Source organism: Cupressus sempervirens, chromosome 3 (assembly GCF_028749045.1).
Source record: "Cupressus sempervirens isolate cs-2001-9-10 chromosome 3, ASM2874904v1, whole genome shotgun sequence".
Lineage (NCBI taxonomy): Eukaryota > Viridiplantae > Streptophyta > Pinopsida > Cupressales > Cupressaceae > Cupressus > Cupressus sempervirens.
In genome coordinates, this window is record NC_143120.1 from 170597378 (window position 1) to 170621136 (window position 23759).

Consider the following 23759-nt stretch of genomic DNA (forward strand, 5'->3'; position numbering starts at 1 on the left):
GAAATCAATGTTGAGTTATTGAATTGCACAAATCTCTCGATTGATATGACTATAGACAGAACAGGAACATCAAGAACCTGTATCTCCACGCTACTATTTTATATACATCTGAAACATAAGAACACTAAAGACTTTCTAATGCCCAGACTTCAAGACTAGTATTTGTCTAAACACATGAACCACATTGTTAATGTTAACTTCCAAAAACAGACGAGAAACACAGTCTGTAACATGTAACTGAAACGAAGCACAAAATGAAACTAGCAGTAGAATATAAAACAAACATTTGGGGTTTATTAATAATGATCTTAGGAAGATTGATCAAAAAATAATGATCTGAGGAAGGAACAACAAAATTATAGGTAGTCATAAGCTAATACATGAATTCTTTTATCAAGACAATCAAACGAATCTTGGGGACTCTAAGTTAAAGATGAATGCTTCATAACAATCGTCTAAACATGTAAGCACGGAATGATAGGTCCTCCAGAAAATTTTGGCCAGGTGGACCTCAACAAGTCATTGTAGTAAACAATCTTCAGAAAAAGCACCAAGAAGGCAAATATATGCATTCTAAAACTTTGAAAATAAAAATAAAGCACTAACAGTTGTAGACTATCCCATCTCAACAAGAATCTATTTCATCATCTCTGAAACAGATTTATTTTAAACATCTTTCAGATTTTATGCAAATCCTTTGGGTACGTACCCAGTTAAAGCACACATAGAAGACTAAGTAGATGTACCAGTGCTTTGAAACTCTTCTTATACCAAAGTATCAGCTGCATATATTTGCAGTGCACCCTACATTTATAAACTAGTTAGTTAAATTAAAGAGCCTTGGCTTTCTTGAATTTGGATCAATCTCTACTCTCAGGCCCATTTCTTCAATTGCCAATGTATTTACAGAATTTTGCAGCTCCAGTTCTGCAACTTCTCGCTGGTTATCTCTATTGTCTTCTAGTCAATTTCTTACAGCCCATAAGCCCCATTCTCTTAAGAATGGATTTTTCTGATCAACTACACAATGTTGCAAAATAATAAATAAACCAATACACTCTCGAATCTGATCTTGGACATGCTTTCTCCGAAAGCTAGCATTAGCAAGGACTGATACTATGTCTCGCCAATAGCCTTTATAAGGGCACAATTCCCCTCTTTGATAAGCATGAACCGCCCTCTCTTTGTCACCTTCATGAAACAAACAAGAGTCTTCACACATATCTGCTGAAGTGCTTGTCATGATTTTGCTAGGAGTCTCGCATGTCATTTCTTCAAACTTTTTCGGAACTGTCGGGCAAGGATTTGAACTTCCTGTGCTTTTTTGCCTTGTGGCTTTCTTTACAGCCTCAGGAGGACCAAGCTCCCGAAGCATACCTATCATCAGTTGTATAAGATCAGATGAAACCAGAGAGTTTTCCGGATATGATTTTCCATTATTTTGATTTTGGTGTATGTCTGCACAGGAGGAAGGAGAATCCTCACATGCATAGATATCTTTGAGTATATTTAAAGAACAGCCCAAGACATCAATAGCAGGAGATCCAGGTGGAAGTGTTGGAGGATTCACAGATTTAAAATTGATGCTTCCCTTGGAATTCTGTACAATATCAACAATAAATGTTATAAATTCCCTCACAACAGATTTGCATTCCTTTGAATTCACTAACAGTGAGAATTCTTCCATTTGGTGATTCGCAAAATTGGCAATCATGTATAAGAGATATGCCTGTTCTGAACAAAAGATTTCACTTCCATCTCCAACCTTGGCTGAAGAAACTTCTGCTGAACTTAAACCAGTAAATAACTGTACAAAAACTGGTTCAACAAAGCATATCTTTGTAATGAGGAGCTCCAGCCAATTGCCTTCGATCCCAACTGTATCCAAGGCACAACAAAAACATATTAAATCATATTTCAATTACAACTGCTGAAAAAACTCTAATTAGAGAAGTTATTAAAATAAAATTTGAATCATCATAAATTACTAATATATATATTTACACATTACTTAACACCCCATATTTCTAGAAAGCTTTGTTATCTGCCCCATAAGAAAACAAACCAAGAAAGATATCAAAAAAGAAAAGAAAAATAAAAATGTAACCCATATTTTATTCATTGATACAAAATCGTAATTTAAACAAGAATAACAAAAGCAAAGAAATAAAATTAAAACTGATATGATATGAAGTATAATCGGTAGAAGCATTTTTGACAGACTTGCCAAAGACCTCAGAAGCCCCAAATATCAACTCAAGGCATCAATATGACAAACCCAGAGACAATAAACCAAACAAACACACACAATCCTGCAACATAATACACAACATCCAAAGTTACTCGATGCACGAAGGGACATCCAGGGACACAAGGGAATTGTCAAAGAATCAAAAGTTGTGCTCCACGAAGATGCATCCCATATGCTGGCACCCCTATTCCTGAGGGATGGTACTAAGAAGCAAGGACGTTGTTCAGAAGTACCCTGCCCAGTCTCTCCAGAATTTCAGAAATTGTTCCGGGGCATAGGGGACAGAAAGGGCATGTCCGAGGAGTTTGAAAAAACAACAAATTTATTTAACTTGAAATAAAAAGGCTGAGCAGGCCCACAAAGATACCAAAACCACATAAACAATACCAAAACCTAATCCAAGTATAAATAACCAAAAAGAAGGAAAAGAAATTTGTTTTCACATTTGCAAAGGAAGGGCAGCAGGAAGAGAAGCAGAGATAGCCAGAGGAGGAGGTTGGGGTAATGTTACCCTGTTTTGGAAACACGGCCAAAAAAATTCAAATCAAGAATCATTGACATTTATTATCCCGAATTTGTCAATGAATGTACACTCTGACTTCATTGATGTCCTGACTTTGAACATTTCACGAGTTTTGATCACCTAGTGATGAAAGAATTGTCATCAATGTCAAAGGAACTCATGAGCATGAACAAACATAAAAGATGGAGGAAGTCCGTAGAAGGCAGTGATAAGTCGTTGGTTCTACAGTCCACCTAAGACATGCAACATAATCAATCTTAAGGCAATTTTTTAATATGTTCGATGTGCTTAAAGGTGCATACATCAGAAGGATGGAAGAATTAATACAATGACAAAAATTAGCAACCGTAAAGAGAGGAGCCCAATAAAAGAAAGGATTAATTCATTTTGTGCCAACAGACTTAAAAATAATAAATGTAAAAGGGTGCGATTAAGATATTGTAGCCGGCAAACATTGTGTCAAAAATATCAAATAAAAATTCCTAAAGAACGTGCCGTTTAAGAATAAAGGGAAATGACTTTTCATTTTGAAAGTTCATTCTTTGATGAGCAAGATATAAATAAAGAATGAAGATTTAAGGCAAACATAAAAGATAAATATATGCAGAAATAAGTATTAAATTAAAGAAGAATTCATAAAATATAATTGTCCATCAGTTGAGCAAGCAACATCAGCAAGGTGGAAGAACAGTTATTTGTGCAACGAAGACAGCAGTGGGGGTTGGTGATTCCAGTAGGTCGGTTCCTATGAAGTGTTGGAGTTAGAGCTTCTAGTGAGTTGGTGCTCATAAACATAGGGGTTGGAGCCTCTAGTAGGCCAAAGCTTACAAATCTTTGTAAAAGAACAAGTTTATATAAAAGCAATTATTTTGCAGCGGTTTTGTCCCGCTTTGGGTTTCCACGTAAATCATTGTGTCATTGTGTGCATGTGCATAATTGTTTATTTCAATATTTGAAGTTATTGTGTGGATAAAAGTTTTAAAGTGCAAAAGTAGTTATTAAACTGATTCAAACACAACCCCCCCCCAACCCCAATATAACCATGTGATCTTCACCTAGTGCAATGCATGCATGAAATTCTCTAGTGTCCACCTCGTATACCAAGGATGTGAAAAGTATGGTTGAACGATTGCCTCATAAACATTCATGGTCAACTATGTCCCCAAAAAGCATTGAATGTCACAATCAAATGTGCTAAGAAAATGGAATCTTATAGAATTTAAAATACCATCATGGCCACCTTGTGATTATGAGTTTGTGATTCAAAAGAGGGAAAATGTTTGTTTTCCCCTCCCATGATTGGTGACTATTCAAAATATATATTTTAAAGGTGAAAGAAGGGGAAATCAATCAGTATTTTAATAAATTTATAAAATCCTTCACAAGTGTCAATCAAATGTGATGAAGTGCCTAGGTGTTCCCCAAGCATGTGAAGATGACCAAAATAAATGTATCATCAGCTTGTTCCAAAACTTGCAAAAGTTGTTGAAAGGTTCAATTCAAACTCAATGATGCAATTAAAGTCACCAATTGTATAAGGTTGTTAAAATTGTTAAAAAGCCTGATGACCTGAAATATGATACCAAAAGTGAAAGGGACAAATCATCAAATGAATAAGGGGTTTCCATCAGCATGTTTGGTAAGTTTTGAAAGTAACTAAAATGCCCAATGAAAAATTCGAAGGTGCCTCAATTGCTGATAATTGTAAAGGTGGCCACACATGTATGAGAGCTGGCAGCTCAAAAAAGCCATTTGACTTTCATTAAACAATTTAAAGACTTGCATGACTTCTTCAAAAAGCCAATCACCAATCCTATGGGTACTACTGACAATTTGCAAAACTGATTAAAGTCCCCTATAAGAAGCATTTGAAAAGATGGTGATATGCATTACAAAGTTGGCGACAACGTTGGCAGCATGTTCAAGATATTCATGACATGTAGAGAGAATGTTATTGGAAACTTTCAGACTTCAAAAGTTGTTAAAGGATCTGAAAAGGTGGCAGCACTTTATGGGAAACTTTCAAAAGTTTCGAAAGAAATCGAAATCTCTGATAACTGCATAGTGATTTGTTCAAAAACAGATATCATAACCGTTTTCTCCACTATCTTCATTTTTATTACCTGATCAGCTATCGTTCTTGAGAGTAAACTGCAAGTTTGAAATGCTCAATGTCGTCTCCTTCAACGTAAAAGCCACTTCTTCTGCTATAGGGTTTGGCTAGACATCATAGCTGAAATTGCTTTGTTGAGCTTATGAGAGTGGGAGGAAATGCCATGCATGCAACTTTTCGAAGTCACTAAAGCTCACAGCCTGGTATAGAAAGCCGCCTCCTCCATTCATAGGGTGACATTCAATGTTGGTTGGGTGATACGCAGAAAATTTGTCCAAATGATTCCTCCTCTATTATGGGTTCTCAGATGTGACCTTTGGGAAAGTTACAGAAAGCTGGTTGAATAAGGCTCATGGCCTGTTATAGCCAGCTTCCCTTGTACCCACATCAGGACTCAATTAAAACTGGTTTAGACACTCCTCAAAGCAAAGACAAAGGTGGCATCAGACTGTAGTAGCAAGTGTAGACTCGAAAGCTCTTGGGTAAAAATGCATGTGATATGTGGAAAAAAAGACTGTCACACTTTGTTATAAACAGCTACCTATCTGCCTGAGTTATCATTCTTGGCATTCCTCAAAGCATTTAAAGCAGATAAATCCTTATTTGGAAATGCACATGTTGGAGGAAAACGAGATTTGCAACAAAATGGTTGGATGAGAAAGATTTGGGAATGATATAGAAAATAATTGTGAGTTTGAAAATTTCTCCAATGGGCATGTGTGAAGCTGTGGATGAAGCTCGCAAGCTATCACAGTCAGTCACCTCCTTGTCATAACTTCTTCACATGCGATCATGGTCCATCCTTATCAATTTCCATGAAATTCAAATCAACATGCATGCAATATATCTTGTGAGATCATAACAATGCACGCTTTTTAAAAGGTTTCTATTGAAAATACTTTCAAATGTTCAAGTGGATGTGAGGCACATTTCAAATTTTTGCCAACTCCTCCCTACATGTGCTACAAAGAGTGACTTGAACAAATGGTCAAAATAGTGACATCATTGTCAGATATTGAAATTACAGATTGAATGATGTTATTTTGAGGGAGAAGATGGACATAAAGTAAATTGGATTAATCATAGATCCTTAGTTCAAAACTGCAAGTTTTGTTTTCCATATCTCTGATGAGTGAAGATGTTGTGGTGATTGACTGCTCAGCTGAGCGACTTAGTCCAATGCTTGAGGAATACATGTGACATATCTATTTAAGATCTCTGCAAACTTGTATACATATAAAGTGGACACAAGGAAACCTAAAATAATTGCTTTGCCCATAACGAGACTAGAAATAAGTTGCATGAGCCTTGACGAGAATCAGAAGGCACTTTGAAAAGTGGATCCCACAGTAATTCTCAGCACCAATCATTAACTCCATAACAGTCACCTGCCTGTCGTAACTGAAATAAGTTGCATGAGCCTTGACAAGAACCAGAACCCAGTTTGAACAATGGATCCGACAGTAATTTTCAGCATTGATCATTAACACCATAACAGTTTCTGATATCAAAGAATCTTCATCATGAACTACAACTACCAGGGATATGATTATGCCCCAATAAAACAATCCTCTCAACCAGAAATTTGTGATACAAAGCGAGGTTGCGTTAGCCTCAAAGATTTCTGGAGATTAATAACAGAACAAGATGCATCCGCATTAGCCAGTAGAACCGTTGAAAACAGGTTAGCTCATGCAGCTGGTTTTCTGGTGGCAGTTCAATGTGTGAATTTGGTGATCAAGAGCGTGAAGGGCAATAATCCTGAACCCAGAGAGATTAGAACAATTGATGACCGTTTGATGTCTATAATTGATGGGATTTCTGTGGGAATCGTTCTTAGATTGCCATACAGGAAGCAGTACAGGCATATCAGTAAACAGAATGCATTTCAGTACTTCAGTGAAAATTTTCAGTACTTCAGTGAAAATAGAAGTAAGTGTCTGAATAATTTGGCAAAGAAATGGCTACAGGTATCAAAGGGTGGAAAGTCTCAGCTTCCTAAAACCCTTCATCAATCTCTCGTCATTGGTGATGTTTCAAACTTAATAATATTACTTCACGGATTAACGGGTAGTGTAATATTACTTCACGGATTAATGGGCAGTGCAGAATCTTCTGAATTTGAAGTATGGATGTATCTCTTCATTATCATCATCTCAGCCGAGAAGCAATTTACTTATTGGGGCAGTCTCTTTAGTGATAGCTTGCATGATCAACTAGTTAAGTTTGGAACTAACTGACATTTCCACGTCTTCATATTGTGGATTTGGTGATCGAGATTGTGAAGGGTAATAATCCTGAACCCAGAGAGATTAGAACAACTGATGACCGTTTGATGTCTATAATTGATGGGATTTCTATGGGAATCATTCTTAGATTGCCATACAGGAAGCAGTACAGGCATATCAGTAAACAGAATGCATTTCAGTACTTCAGTGAAAATAGGAGTAAGTGTCTGAATAATTTGGCAAAGAAATGGCTAAAGGTATCAAAGGGTGGAAAGTCTCAACTTCCTAAAACCCTTCATCAGTCTCTCGTCATTGGTGATGTTTCAAACTTAATAATATTACTTCACGGATTAACGGGTAGTGTAATATTACTTCACGGATTAATGGGCAGTGCAGAATCTTCTGAATTTGAAGTATGGATGTATCTCTTCATTATCATCATCTCAGCCGAGAAGCAATTTACTTATTGGGGCAGTCTCTTTAGTGATAGCTTGCATGATCAACTAGTTAAGTTTGGAACTAACTGACATTTCCACGTCTTCATATTGTGGATTTGGTGATCGAGGTTGTGAAGGGTAATAATCCTGAACCCAGAGAGATTAGAACAACTGATGACCGTTTGATGTCTATAATTGATGGGATTTCTATGGGAATCATTCTTAGATTGCCATACAGGAAGCAGTACAGGCATATCAGTAAACAGAATGCATTTCAGTACTTCAGTGAAAATAGGAGTAAGTGTCTGAATAATTTGGCAAAGAAATGGCTAAAGGTATCAAAGGGTGGAAAGTCTCAACTTCCTAAAACCCTTCATCAGTCTCTCGTCACTGGTGATGTTTCAAACTTAATAATATTACTTCACCAATTAATGGGCAGTGCAGAATCTTCTGAATTTTAAGTATGGATGTATCTCTTCATTATCATCATCTCAGTCAAGAAGCAACTTACTTACTGGGGCAGTCTCTTTAGTGATAGCTTGCATGATCAACTAGTTCAGTTTGGAACTAATTGACATTTCCACATCTTCGTATTTGGTAATATGCTATTGCCTACCTAAGATCTTAGCCAAGACTTGGTACTAGGGGAACACTCAGTCAGAACACACACACATATAAATATTACACTCAGCTGTACTTAGAAGAGGGCCACAAACATTTAAGAAGAGTGAATGATGCATTCATCATGCTCACACTAATGAAGCTTCAAGGTAATTTGGCACAGAGAACATCACTGGAAGCAGTGGCACTGATCCAAAAGTATGGTAGTTTCTTTACTCAACTTCCAAGGTTCACCTATTTGCAGATAGGGGCATTCAATGGCTATCCACTCAAACTACCAAGATATGTGGATAACAGACTTATATTGATTGAAGTTTGTCGATAGGAGAGTGCACTTAATAAGAGGTGTTCGACCAAGAAGAAAACCAGTATCCCCTTTCCTATCACTCTTGGCCACTATTGCTGCAAGACTTCGTCGAATGCATCAAATATTGAAACAGAACTAGTCAAAATTAATTTTGTTGGTTACAAAATGAAGTTTCATTTTGATAGTAAGAGATGTGTGAGGGATCATCTCCAATTGAGCCTTGATTATTTGCATTTCTCTAACATTGAAGATTACTGAGAAGACTGCAATGATGTGTATGAGGTCAGAAGGCAAGAATGATAAAAATTCACAATGCAACAGATGAGAGATTTCAAGATGGATTTGATCATAGATGGCATAGAAGACGATGGTAGATTAAAACTATTTTGAAAAAATTCAGACTCAGAATCTCCTAGATATTAATTGGAGAGATTCGTAAACCAGGGAAACCAATGGAAGAACTGTGATGGTAATCAAACGTTTAGAAGCCTGGGTTAGAAAGAAAATAGCTGAGATGACAGCAATAAGGCCACCTAGCAAAGAAACTCCAAGGATAAGAACAGATCATCAAGGTGGTTCTTCCTCATCTGCTTCACCCAAAATGCCAGATGCAGTCACAGGCTCTCAAATACAGAGTAATCAAGGAGTCAGAGATGATGAAAATCCCTCAAAGCTCAACAATTTTCAGCGCACCTGTAGTGATGAACCGAGGGAGAAAAAGAAGGCAAAACCAAAGGAAAAGGAAAATGACTTTGTACAGAAGGATAAGGGAAGAAGCCCAATTGAAATCCAGGATAATCCTGATATTAATGAAGGAATACCATGTCACCCTCTGTCCTACTAGACTCCATCCTACCTGAGGCTCTAGATCTAACCACAGAGGCTCCTCCTCCTCCCTTGTCAGAAACGGCTCCTCCCTCAGAGGTTGCTCACGAAGGGATAATTTCTACACCATCAATACAATAGCATACTCAGAAAAATGAAGTGCCAGAATCATCGCAACCTTTTTCTTCTTCAAGGATAGAACAGACTTTTAAAATGGAAAGGGAAAATGATGGAATTAATCATCCCTCATTTCAGCACAGTCTCGAACTTATTTCAAAGACCTGAGAAGCAGAAGAAAATAAAAGTAGCTTCAAGGCTAAAAGCAGACTCAACAACTGGGAATGTGTGTTGAAATAGTGCAACTTATATCAGAGAAGAATGTGGAGGAAGCAACACCTTCTCATTTTGTTATGACACGGTTCAACTTGAGGCCGTCCAAAGGAGAAGGAGATATACAGAATTTCCAGGTGGTCGCTGAGAACCTACTACAAAAGGTAGAGAAAGAAAGACTTGCAAAGGAAAGATACAAGCAGCAACTAGAATATCTTACTCCTTATGCGAAATCTCTCACAGATACTTCCACTCTACCATTGAGTATTGATCACTCATCTAGCACCATAGCACCACAAGGGGAGATTGATACTGAGGCACTTGAAAACATTCATAAATATCATTCCTATGGAAGGAAGACCAAAAAATGGGTGGATAGGATCAAAGCACTTCCTTACTAAAGTTAACGCTATCTATGATAAGGCAAAGATAATAAAACAAGTGGTTGAAAAAGAACTAGGAAACATCATAAACGAAGAGGTGTTATGTAAAGATATCATGAAAGACTATAGTGAAATGGTAGGAATGGATGTTAACACCTTGATTACAGAAAATATTTTTCCAAATGCAAAGGAAAATTACTTTGCCCCTTGGCTCAAAGCTATAGAATGGTAGTTGATAATCATCAATCAGGTTTCTGCTGAGCAAGAAAAATTGGCAGCTAATTATAATATATTAAAAATCAAAATCCAAAATGAGCTCTCCACCATTCATCCTATAGCATCAACATTAGAAGATATTCAAATAATGTAGGAAAGTTTTTATGCTACAGGCAATGGAAGCTTTGAGTGATGATACTATGGGTAAGTTGTCTGACATCTCTAAATTTCTCAGAGCTTCAAAAGCTTGGGTGCAAGATCTCCAATTTGAGCTACACGGAATACATAAATTTTGAGGACTTGGAAGGCGAGGATGACCATTTTTGTCATTCCAAGAAGCACGGTGATTATCCCTACCATTAAAGCTTGCAGGATATTCACAAAAAGATCCCCTCTCCAGCTAGAGCAATTTTCAGCACCAGGCTCTTCTTCCAAAATTTCAACAGCAAAGGATAAGGATCGGTAAAAAGAGTGTGTTGAATCGTGTATTGTTTTTTGAATTTTGAGTTGCGAAGAAGTAATATTTTTGGCTAGTTGTAAATATCCCATATGACTTGTTCTTCATCTTCTTCTCTTTCTTGTCTTTTTCTAAAGGCTTTGTTTGAACCCATGTTTTGTACAAGTTAGGCTTATCCAAACTTTTTCTAAAAGTAGTTATTCTAACTTCAAAACTTATTTCAAGCAATTACTTTTGGAAATGTCTCAGTCATTTACTCTAGGAAATTTGTTTCAAATAACTACCAAGTAGTAACGAAAGGTAGTTAATTAGTTACTTCAAGTAGTTACAAAAGGTAGTTAGTTGGTTATCTCACATAGTTATGAAAAGAGGTTAGGTAGTTATTCAAAGTGGTTAAGTAGTTATACCACTCATTTCCTATATATATGAAAAGGCTTATTGTAAAAGGGTTACATACTTTTCTCACAAAAAGACGTAGTAAAGAAACTTGAATGGTGTTTTCAAGCAAAGCAGTAAAGGAACATTTTGGAAGTTTTTCAAAGGAGTTCTCATGTGTTAGTCCTAATGATTGTATACTCATTGGCAATAAATCTTTCTTTTCTTGAATGTCTTCTATGGGTTGATTTAACTTATGTTCTTTTTGGTATCTAAAATAAGATGTGTTGAATCTTTTTTAGTATAGAATATTTCTCACTTTCTTTCCAATCTCTCTTTCACATATATGTTTGTTCTTTTAAAACCCCAAAATACCAAATACCCATATCATACAAGGGAGCTGCCCCTCTGAATGTAGAGGAAGATCACACCCGTGAAGTGATCTATCCAACTGTTATATTCAGTTTGTCACTCTTCCGTTGGACATTTTTTTATAAACTTTAAAGTGACAAATCTGTTTACTAACACACATCAAATCTACTTGATTAAGACTCTTAGACCTACCATCTGTTGATTACAAACACCAATATATTATTATGTTTTCTTAGTTCCATGTTTATCATCTACCATTTTTGTCATTTCGCGGTTGCAACTTGGAGTCTTTAGGCATTTTGTGTTATAATTAGAATTTAATACATATGCAAATTGACAATGAAAGTTTCTACAGTGATGAATCACTTTTCTAGATCCTTCTAAATATATTAAGCTTCTATAATGTCTATGATGAATGCTTTATCGATGCTATGATATGAATATTTGAAATTTCTCCATACTTAACAAAAATTCCCTTATTTTTTGAATAGTTGTTCCTTACTATCCCCTAAAATTGCCCTGAAAATACCTATGTACCAAAAACACATCCCACTGTTCCCTGGCATCCCCACCTCTAAAACTTGGTGGAAAATAGCTCAAAAGTTAAATATCATATCAGCATAAATGTTGTCATAGATCATTGGATAGTCATTTATTTAACCTAAAAATCAGTAATACACTAGTCCAGCTAAGTTCACATCGCTTCATGGCTTTGCTAGCTGCATGTATGCATTCTGTATGTTTCCATTTACAGGGTGATTCAAATCTACTTATTTAGCTTTTCTATCATGTTGGTACATGAGATATAATTTGGTGAGATTGAAAATCTTGAGCCGGGGGAATTGTGCAAGAGACTCCAACACTCGGAAGGGATGGGATACAGAATTTTAGGGCACAAGAAAGCACCCAGAAATATCTTGATGCTCAAAAGGTTTCATAACTAGTAGTTGTGATGGATAGAAAAAATGGGGAATAAAAGCATGATTTCTGGAAAAGAGCATTTAATTAGCTTTCAAGGAAATGCCTAGTGATTTCTGTTTAGTTTATCAAACTTCCACGAATAAGATATTAGGTAAGTAAAGTGTGAAAAATCATAGCTCTTCAATCCATCAATTAGTGATATCTAAATGGAGGTATTTGTTCTTATCACCACAAATCTTAGTAATTTATGCATATAAACCAGTGTAACTCGGGTGTGCACACCCGGCTCAAAACCCCGAAGCACCGGGTGCATGTACGTCCCCAGTGGGAGTGCATTGCACACCCGAGTGCCCCCACCGGCTGAAAAAGTGCACCCGCACCTCAGACACACTGGTTGAGCACCCAGGTGGGACATGAGATGCAGGTGCATCACAAGTGTTGGGGTGTGCGCAGGGTTTGGCCAGCAGAATGGGCAAAAAGTTTTTATAAAAAGACTTTCTTGCAATTTTTTTTTGTGCAAGCTAACCCTAATTGGGTGTGGCTCCCATCTGGTCTATTTAAAGGTTTAATAAAGGCAATACACCTCATTTTCATTTCACCATTTCATTTCATTGTTTTGAAGCAGCAAGGAGCAAAGTGAGCGAAAGAGTTTGGAGGAAATTGTGAGAGCTTAGTGGATGATTTTGCAAGGGATTGCAAGAACAAGAGGAGCAAGAATATTTGATTTGGCAAGTGTCTCATCAAGTTCAAGGTAGGTTTTTTTATTTTACAACATTTTTTAGTTTTAGAAATCAATTTTGTATTTTGTATTTAGTTTAACTTTCAGCTTAAAATTTTTGTATGTTTCATTCTTGAATCTTGTTGATAGTAGATAGTTGATAGTTCTATGATTTTTATTATCTCCATTAATTTTTGTTCTTAAAATATGCTAAAATGTATTTACTATTTAGCTTCTTTTATATATATATATATATAATATTTTTAAATAGTAAATGTTAAAATGAAATACTAATAGTAAAGTTTTAAGTAGGTTGAAACTAGTTTGTTATAACTTGTAACTTATTAATTACTTGGGCTGAAATGTATCATGATTCATAATCATTTTTATAATTTTATTTTCATTTTGTGAAATACAATTTTATAAATGACATCTAGATCCGGCCAAAGTGCAGAAGACATAGAAATTAATGAAGTGCATCTGATTATGAGCCTGAGCCCGAAGGAAGTCATCATGGGGCTAATGTAGATGGTCAATCTGAGGAAGAGCCTCCCTATGTTGCACCAGGGGTGCCTTTATTGATTGCCCTTCAGAGATTTTGGCACAGTATGCTAGGGGTCCTTATGATCCAAAGTCCCCTCTAAAACAATTTGTTGTGAAAATTACATGCCCTACATCTACAGGTGGTGGCACACACAAATGGAAGTGTAATATATGTGGTGCAAAATGGTTTGGTAGCATTACAAGAGTGAATGTACACCTCCTTTTTTGGACTGGTTATGTCATGAGCCCATGCATATTCTTGGCAAGTCCTGAGAATGTGAAATACATAATTGAAGTGAACAAACTATGGGGCATTTTTGATGATATTGAAGTCCCAGTGCCTAGATCTATGGCTGCTAGGCAACAAGTACAGAGTAAGCAGCAGTTACAGGGGCAACGAGATACATCTACTCCTATCTTGCATCAAAGAGCAGGGACTATGTCACCTACACCATCATTTTCCTCACCTACACATAGTTTAGTAGGGGATAGCAATAGGGGGAAACGGAAAACAACTACAAGTTGTAGTAGTAGTAACCCCATTGCTCATTTATTTAACATGCGCGCAAGAGACTAGTTAGATGATGTTGTTGGTGGTTTCTTCTTTTCTAGTGTCATCCCTACACATGTGGCTTGATCTCCCTATTTTGTGAGGATGATGTCTATGGAAGTGAAAGAGGGAGAGCCATCATATGTGCCACCAGGTGACCACGAGTTGAGGACCACAGTGTTGGATAGAGCCTATGACAAGGTTGGAATATTGATCAAGCAGATGAAGGCATGTTGGATGGATTCAGGTTGCAGCATTATTATGGATGGGTGGACAGACATTAGTCATCGTCCACTCGTCAACATTATGGATACGTGCACCGAGGGCCCATACTTTTTGAAGGCAGTCGATTGTTCAAGGCATCGTAAAGATGCTTATTTTCAGTTTCATGTGCTTAGGGAAGCCATTGAGGAGATTGGGCCACAAAATGTGGTCCAAGTTGTGACAGATGTAGCACATGTGTGCAAAGCTGCAGGGAGGCTTGCTGAGGTAGCCTATAGGCATATTTGGTGGACTCCATGTTGTGTGCATGCCATGAACAATGCACTCAAAGACATGGGGAAAATTGACTAGATTAAACAGGTGGTTAATGATGGGAGAGAGGTGCAGATGTTTATCTGCAATCACCATACATCACATGCACTTTTCAAAAGCTTTGCAAAGAAGCAATTCCTGAAACTAGTTGCGATCAGGTACGCATCATATTATATTCTCTTGGAGAGAATGATTGAGTTGCAAGAGCCACTGAAACTCATGGTTATGACACAAGAATGGAATCGATGGCCTGATTCTAGAATAGAGCAAGGGAAGAGGGTAAATGAGATAGTGAGGAGTGATCAGCTTTAGAGTGACGCAAAATACATAGTCTCTATCATTACTTCAGTGTTTCAGGTGATTAGATGTGGAGATGTAGGTTTACCTAGCCTTGGAGAGGTTTATGAGTGCATTTATTCCATGCTTGGGCAGGTAAGGGTTGTTGTGCATGAGAGAGACCCCACTCTAGCATTCTATACGAAGCACATTGAGCCTATCATTTACAACAAGTGGGAGAAGTTGAACACTCCTTTGCACATGGCTGCCTATGCATTGAACCCGAACTGGTACATATCTAGGCCAGGTAGAGTAACACCACTTTAGGATGATGAGGTGAAGAATGGATTCTTTGAATGCATTGCCAGGATGTATTATATTGAGACTGCTAATGAGATTCGCACCGAGTGGTCAAAATTTGCTAGTCTTTTAGGTAATCCTTAAATCTTGATTCAGTACTTTAAACTTTTTATAATTATAAATTCTTTTAATTGTTACTTACAACTTTATTTTAGTTATTTTAATATTATGTTGTAAACTTGTAACTTGTAGGATACTCGGATATTGCAAAGGTGGATCTCAAAACTATGGCACAAAAGAATCCCATTTTGTGGTGGAAATGTCATGGGTCATAGAAGTCAATGATCAACTCACTAGCCATCCGACTGCTTTCTCAAGTTTGTAATTCCACCCCTTTATAATCTTAACTTTAAGAGTTTTTTTTTACTAATTTTAATTTATGATTCATTGATTCAATGATTTACCATTTAGTATTTGTTACAAATTGTATGAACGTTTGTCTATAAGTTGTAACTATCAACTTTGTTATCTCAAGTGTCTAGCTCCTCAACTGTAGAGAGGAACTATTCCACCTATAGCTTCATCCACTCTGTTAAGAGGAACAGACTTACCTCTAAGAGAGTGGAGAAGTACAAGGAACTATTCTACCTATAGTTTCATCCACTCTGTTAAGAGGAAAAAACTTACCTGTAACTCAGATTGATGAGGATGACAATGTAGCAGAAGCCAATGTAGCACTAGTTGGTGTTCCTTTAGATTATTAGGATCTTACCCATGAGGAGTCTGGTAGTTCCAGTGATGAGGTCTTCGGTATAGGGGATGATTAGAGAGCACTTGGGATGATTCGAGATTCCATTCTCATTATTGACATTTTGTTGATTGTACTCACTTTGATTATTTGATATGGCTATGATACATTATTTCATTTCATTGTTTCATGCTACTTGGCTCATTGTCATCATGAGCATCTTTATGATATAATCATACACAATATTCATATTTGAACAATGAATTTTGAATCTTGCATCTTGAACTAAGTTAAATGGTCATTGGTAATGGTTATGAAGTTTCAAGTTTCAAGTTTGAACTTAAAGTTTATAAATCAAATTTCAATTTTCTCTATTCAACTATATTTGGTATGTTATATAATATATTGAAGTATCATTTCATAATTAGCATTTTCAGTCATATATATATACTATGCAACCCCCTCCCCCCCACTGTCCCCAAATTGAGGCCCTTTTTTTCTCGCACCCAAAACTCGTCGCTATTAGGAATAAGGTGTTTCAAACTTGTATAATTCCTATTCTTATTATTATTTGTTTTGTAAATGTATTTTTGCAAATAATCTTTAAATGTGAGTGTACATTTCTAGTTGGCATGTTGATCACTTACATGTGTCGGCATCTTGAAGTGTGTGAAGGAGATCATGGTTGAAAAAGTTATGACGGATTCCTATGACGTGTAAGAGCTATTTAAGGAATGAGCTATGATAGGTGTAAGAGCATCTTATGACATGGGGCCTTTTTGGGCGCCCAAGAATGAGTGGTTGGTGTGTGTAAGAGAATATGCCACAAATAGGTTGGTATGACGAATTCCCTTACACTTCTCTTGTGACCACTATTTTTGGTGGATTCTATGACAAGCTGTCATTGCCTATTCAAGGGATGGACACCTTTTTCTTGGTATTACATGTACATGTGGCATTGTGCATGGTTCTTGGTGGTTGAGCCATGAAAAATGCCCAACTCCTTTGTGGGCATTTTGTTGGGTCTTAATATGTTCATAAAAGTAGTATTGCATGTTGAAAATGTAAGAGAGAGGAAGAGGAGAGTGTGCAGGTACTGAGGTGTTGTTGGAGTCTTCTATTGTTGTTGTTAAACTTGCATTGCAAGTATATTGTAACCTTGTGTTGAAGATAATACATTGTGCAGGTTTTGAAGGGGTGGGGTTGTTTTACCAAAATGTTTTTCCCCACCAGCAAATTTTTGTGTTATGAGTTTCTTTGTCTATCTATTTTCTATATGCATGGTTGGCTGCAATATTGTTGTTTATATGATATTGAATTTGCAAGTGTAAAAAAAAAAATTACAAGGATTTGCCCCATACTTTTCTTAAGAGATTAGTGTAGGAAGTTGTTTTCACACCTGAGTTTCCTTACAAGTGGTATCAGAGCTTGATCAACTTTTGATCCCAGTTGTTGGATAGGGCTTTTTGATCTAATCTCAAGTTGAGTGGGAGTCTTGTGCAGAGCATCCTAAATTTTATTTGTAGATTGAGATGGCGAGTTCAACATATGGAAGAATGGAGGTGGAGAAATTTAATGGCACTAATTTCGAGTTGTGGAAACTCAAGATGGAAGACATGTTGGAAGATCATGACCTATGGGAAGTGACTTCAAGCGCTACAAGACCAGCAACTATAGCTCAAGTAGATTGGGATATCAAAGACCGTAAAGCTAAGGGTCTCATAAGACTCTATTTATCCGATGTAATTCTTCTAAATGTTCTAGATGAGACAACCGCATATAGTTTGTGGACACGACTTGGGTCTATGTATCAGGCCAAATCTTTGGTGAACAAGTTGTTCTTGAGGAAGAAGTTGTACTCTTTGTGAATGGAGGAAGGTGGATCCTTAACGAATCATTTAAATGAATTTAATCGGTTGGCTGCACAGTTGACATCAGCTGGTGTCAAGTTAGAGGAGGAGGATCGTTGCTACACACTTTTGTGTTCTTTACCGGATTCATGGGACCATCTTGTGATGGCTCTCGAAAGCACGTTAGTCACTTTAAAAATGGATGATGCGGTGTCTTCACTGCTATCAAAGGAGATGCGGAGAAAGGCTTCCGTTTTGAAAATAGATGCCCTTGCTATTCGTGGGAAATCCATGGAAAGAGGAAAGAAAAATGACAATAAGTCTAAAAATAAGGGTAGATCCAAATCCCGTGGGAAGTCAAAAACTTCCAATAAGTCCAAGGAAAAATGTTGGAACTGTGATAAACCTGGGCACTTCCGTAAAGATTGCAAAGAGCCGAAGAAGAAGAAGAAAGGTTCAGATTTAGCATCAGAAAGATCTCAAGAAGATGGTGATGCATTCATCATAGCTTTGGCAGCCCATGCATCTAATGATGTGTGGTTGGTTGACTCGGGTGCATCTTTTCACATGACCTCTCATCGAAACTGGTTCTCAAAATATGAAGAGTTTGATGGTGGAAAGGTGTACTTGGGTGATGATTCTCACCTAAAGATAGTTGGACGCGGAAGGGTCATTATCAAATTTCCTGATGGATGAGTAAAGAGAATCAATGGAGTTATGCAAATTCCAGGTTTGCACGAAACCTATTATCTGTAAGTATGTTGAATGATGTAGGTGTGCAAGTTGTTTTTTCGAAAGAAGGATGCAAGATGATGAGAGGATCGATAGTGCTTGCAAGGGGTACTAGGAGAGGTACCTTATTTCAGCTAGATGCATCTATTCCTCTATGTAATAGTTCTTCATCCTCACCATCTGAACGAGCAGTGAAGAATTCTATGGTTATTGGTTCTGATGGCAATGCAAACACTTTGGAAAGTAAGCTTCCTGCAGAAAAGACAATGTTGTGGCATATGAGATTTGGTCACATTGGTGAAAAGGGTCTCAAAACCCTGAAAAATAAAAATCTCGTTGAGGGGTTAAATGATTGCAATCTCGAGTTCGACTTCTATGAACACTGTATCTATGGTAAACAAAATCATGTTCAGTTTTACTCTAGTTCTCACAAATCTTCTGATGTTTTGGATCTTATTCATTCTGATGTATTTGGTCCTGTAAAAGTTCCTTCAATCTCCAAGTCTGTATTTTTTGTATCTTTCATAGATGATTACAGTAGAAGGACATGAATTTATTTCCTTAAAAGTAAGACACAAGTCTTTAGTCGATTCAAGGAATTTAAAGCCCTTGTAGAGAATTAGACTAGTAAGAAGATTAAGTGTGTGAGAACTGACAATGGTGGTGAGTTTTGCTCAGCAGAGTTTGAACAATTCTGTAAAGAACGAGGCATCGAGAGGCAGAAGACAACTCCTTGTACCCCATAGCAAAATGGAGTTACAGAAAGAATGAATAGGACACTGATGGAGAAGGCTAGGAGTATGCTTAGTGGAGCTAGTCTTGAACAAAAGTTTTGGGCTGAAGCTGTGGCCACTGCTTGCTATCTGGTTAACATATCTCCTACATCAGCCCTTGTTGGTAAGACACCCATGGAGGTGTGGTCTGGTAAGAAGCCTTCAATAAGACATCTTCGTGTTTTTGGTTGTGAAGCTTATGCACATGTCTCAAAGGAGAAAAGATCTAAGTTGGAAAATAAAGCTGTGAAATATATTTTCATTGGATATAGTGATGGTGTGAAAGGATACAAGCTTTGGGATCCTGTGACTAGTAAGGTGGTGTATAGTAGAAATGATATTTTTAGAGAGCTAACATCTTCTCCTATTGTGCTATAACTAGCTAAAAAAGAAAAGAAAAAAGATATTGTTCAATTTCCTCCTACCCCTGAGAAGACTGAACAGAAAGACCATGTTGAGTCTAATGATGAGGAGAGCTCTAGTAGCTCCGATAGTTCAGAAGAAGAAGAGGAAGAACAACCTCAACCTCAGCCCTTGAGGAGATCCAGGAGAGTAAGAAAGTAGCCAGAAAGGTTTGGTTATTCTATGTTAGATTCCAGTTGTTCTTTTGCTTTGATTACTAACACTGATGAGCCTAGATCTGTGAAAGAGGCTTTGGGCATGGAAGATGCAGGTTCCTGGATTGAGGCTATGGATGATGAGATGGTTTCATTAGAGAAAAACAAAACTTGGGATCTTGTACCTTTTCCTAAAGGGAGAAAATTTGTTGGCTATAAATGGGTGTTCAAGAAGAAATTTTGTGCAGATGGCAGTGTTGAAAGGTACAAAGTTAGAGGGAATAGATTATGGTGAAATATTCTCTCCTGTTGCAAAGTTGACATCCATTAGATTTCTGTTATCTCTTGCAGCATCATATGATTTAGAGATAGAACAGATGGATGTGAAGACAGCGTTCCTTCATGGTGATTTGGAGAAAGAAATTTATGTGTCACAGCCTGAGCACTACATTGTTAAAGTTCTCAGCACAGTTTGAGATGAAAGATCTTGGGGCAGCAAGGTACATCTTGGGTATGGAAATTAGTAGAGACAGGTCTAAAAGAAAACTTTGGTTGAGTCAGAGTAAGTATGTGAAGTCTGTGTTGGACAGGTTCAGCATGGCAGATTGTAGACCTTTGTGTGTTCCTATTTCTGTGGGAACAAAGTTATCTCTAGAAGATTGTCCAAAATCTCCTAGTGAGATGGAGGACATGAGTAGAGTACCTTATGCTAGTGCAGTTGGCAGTCTTATGTATGCTATGATCTATACTAGACCAGACATTGCCCAAGCAGTGGGAGTTCTGAGCCAGTTTATGGCTAATCCTAGACAGGTACATTGGGATGCAGTTAAGCGAGTATTTAGATATTTGAGGGGTACATCAGATTACTCCATATGTTATCATGGTAACCCTTCTAGAGCTCTACATTTAGTTTGTATTTGTGGATTTGTGGATTCAGATTGGGCAGGTGATATTGACAGCAGGAGATCCACCAGTGGTTATGTGTTCACTATGTTTGGTGGTGCCATCAGTTGGATGAGTAAGCGAAAACATGTGGTTGCTTTGTCCACTACAAAAGCTAAATACATGGATGCTACTCATGCTTGTAAGGAATCCATTTGGCTTAGGAGACTGTGTTCTGATATTGGTGTTGATGCAGGAAAGATTACTATTTCATGTGATAGTCAGAGTGCTATTTGCCTTGCAAAGAATCCAACTTTTCATGCTAGAACAAAGCACATTGATGTGCAGTTTCACTTTGTGAGAGATATGGTGGAAGATGGAAAGGTAAATTTGGAGAAGGTGGATACTGCAAAGAATGTTGCAGATGCATTGACAAAACTAGTGGGCACAAAGAAGTTCAGATGGTGTTTAGAGTCTATGGGCCTTCTGGCCTATAGCGGTTAATCCCTGTTATGTTCCTATTGCTCTTACAAGGTGTTCGACAAGTGGGAGAATGTTAGGAATAAGGTGTCTCAACCTTGAATAATTCTTATTCTTATTATTATTTGTTTTGTAAATGTATTTTTGCAAATAATATGTAAATGTGAGTGTACATGTCTAGTTGGCATGTTGATCACTTACATGTGTCAGTATCTTGAAGTGTGTGAAGGAGATCATGGCTGAAAAGGTTATGACAGATTCCTATGATGTGTATGAGCTATTTAAGGAATGAGCTATGACAGGTGTAAAAGCATCTTATGACATGGGGCATTTTTGGGCGCCCAAGAATGAGTGGTTGGTGTGTGTAAGAGAATATGCCAAAAATAAGTTGGTATGACGAATTCCCTTACACTTCTCTTGTGACTGCTATTTTTGGTGGATTCTATGACAAGCTGTCATTGCCTATTCAAGGGATGGACGCCCTTTTCTTTGTATTGCATGTACATGTGGCATTGTGCATGGTTCTTGGTGGTTGAGCCATGAAAAATGCCCAACTCCTTTGTGGGCATTTTGTTGGGTCTTAAGATGTTCATAAAAGTAGTATTGCATGTTGAAAATGTAAGAGAGAGGAAGAGGAGAGTGTGCAGGTACTGAGGTGCTACTGGAGTCTTCTATTGTTGCTGTTAAACTTGCATTGCAAGTGTATTGTAACCTTGTGTTGAAGATAATACATTGTGCAGGTTTTGAAGGGGTGGGGTTGTTTTACCGAAAGGTTTTTCCCCACCGGAAAATCTTTGTGTTATGTGTTTCTTTGTCTATCTATTTTCTATATGCATGGTTGGCTGCAATATTGTTGTTTATATGATATCGAATTTGCAAGTGTAAAAATTTTTTTTTAAAGGATTTGCACCATACTTTCCTTAAGAGATTAGTGTAAGAAGATGTTTCCACACCTGAGTTTCCTTATAGTCCCAATGTCCCCCGCACCCCACGTCGGTGTAACACTGATATAAATGCCAATGTGTGCTAAGCTTAATCCTTTTCTCTATATCAATCATCGAATACTGCTATTAATTCTTGTGTATCCCTGAATATATTTTTGGAGAGATAGAGAAAACATAGCATTCCAAGTTTGGGGACTGCATAGATTCTCTCTGAATACTGATGCAACTTAGTCAAAAAAAAATATGAGGACAACACTACTGAGTTAAGCTAAACTGTATCTGGACAGGCAGCTCTATATAATTTTAGGAAGTCAACGTTGTATAGATTTTATATAAATAGATTTGTTGTTGTTGGAATAACAGAAGTAGATCCGAAAATTTGATTAAAAGGGGAAAAACATTGAATTTAAATTTTGACTTTAATAACCTGCTTATTAGAACCCCAAATTGCAGGAGAAGCTAGTTTTCCCAAAAAAAATGAAGTCAAGGAAATCTAGTTCATTAAGATGTAAAAAGGAAGAGCAAGTGGGCTAAAACAGATAAATTTGATCAAAGATGCTTAGTAAAAAGGGCAATACCTTCTTGTGATGTCTTCAAAAGGCCAGCGAAAATTGGGCATCCATCATTTCCACAGATATCCTTGAGACGTCCCCAACTTTCCTTACAACAAGTACATATGACAATACACAAAGGCTCATATATTTTATCATTTTGAATTGATGCAAAACCTGCAAACATTTGAGGAAAAAATGCCTGCCATACTGCAGATTGTTGATCCTCTCCTGCCAAGCAAACATTCCCCAGCAACTGCAAAATCATCTGGCAAACATCTGAACCTTCCCATGACGAATTTTCCTCACAACCACTGTGATGACTGTACTGTGATATTAATTGTTTGGAAAGAGAACCCATGATTCCTAAGCCCCCGTCGTAAATAAAGGAAGTTCGGTTTTTTATTTCTCCAGCCAAGAGGTTTTGTAGTACCTCTAAAACCGTGCAGGTGAGTTTATAGGATTCCGTCTTCTCATGGTTACAGACCTCAGTTAGGGAGGAAAGATAGTTAAGAAATGGGGAGACTGGTAACTTCTTTCTATGGACATCTGAGCGAGAAGAAGATATGAAGAATTGCAGGATTGCGCTAAAATCTGAAGGTGGTGATCTGTAATAGAGTGGGCAAGCTCTCTCAGTGTATTTTCATCGCATTCCATTTGATTTCTTGTAAGTGCATCAGATTCAAACTTATAACAAGGGTTATGATTTACTATTGAAGCTTACCAGATTTGGAACGAGACTCCAGTGAAACATGGTCTAACAACATTTTACGGCAGTAAATGAATGTTCTGGATGTGTTAACTAGGACACTTCGGCATTCAAAGGAATGTGGTCTTTACTTTTACTATTAATTTTTATTTTAAGAGCTATCATTTATGTTTTAATTAATCTTCATTAAACGCTATGAAAGGTATCATTTTTATTTTTATTTTTGGGTATTTATTTTGTAGGATTGTTTGTG

General features: G+C 37.2%; 1 protein-coding gene across 1 annotated transcript; it reads right to left on the minus strand.

The window, feature by feature from the left end:
- Positions 1 to 623: 623 nt before the first annotated feature.
- On the minus strand, positions 624 to 23313 carry LOC149565310 (uncharacterized). Its single transcript, XM_089818841.1, has 2 exons — positions 22825 to 23313; positions 624 to 1878 (listed from the first exon to the last, which is right to left on the minus strand). Exons 1-2 carry the CDS (start codon positions 23156 to 23158, stop codon positions 965 to 967), a joined length of 1248 nt encoding a protein of 415 aa, XP_089674967.1. The 5' UTR covers positions 23159 to 23313; the 3' UTR covers positions 624 to 964.
- Between the last annotated feature and the right edge of the window lie 446 nt (positions 23314 to 23759).

What these genes read in the sequence shown, in the direction of transcription:
- LOC149565310 (XM_089818841.1), bottom strand. Translation starts at nt 23,158, where the DNA reads ATGGGTTCTCTTTCCAAACAATTAATATCACAGTACAGTCATCACAGT. An exon ending in TTTGAAGACATCACAAGAAG is followed by an intron (nt 1,879 to 22,824) that starts GTATTGCCCTTT and finishes CCTTGGATACAG; the next exon opens with TTGGGATCGAAGGCAATTGG.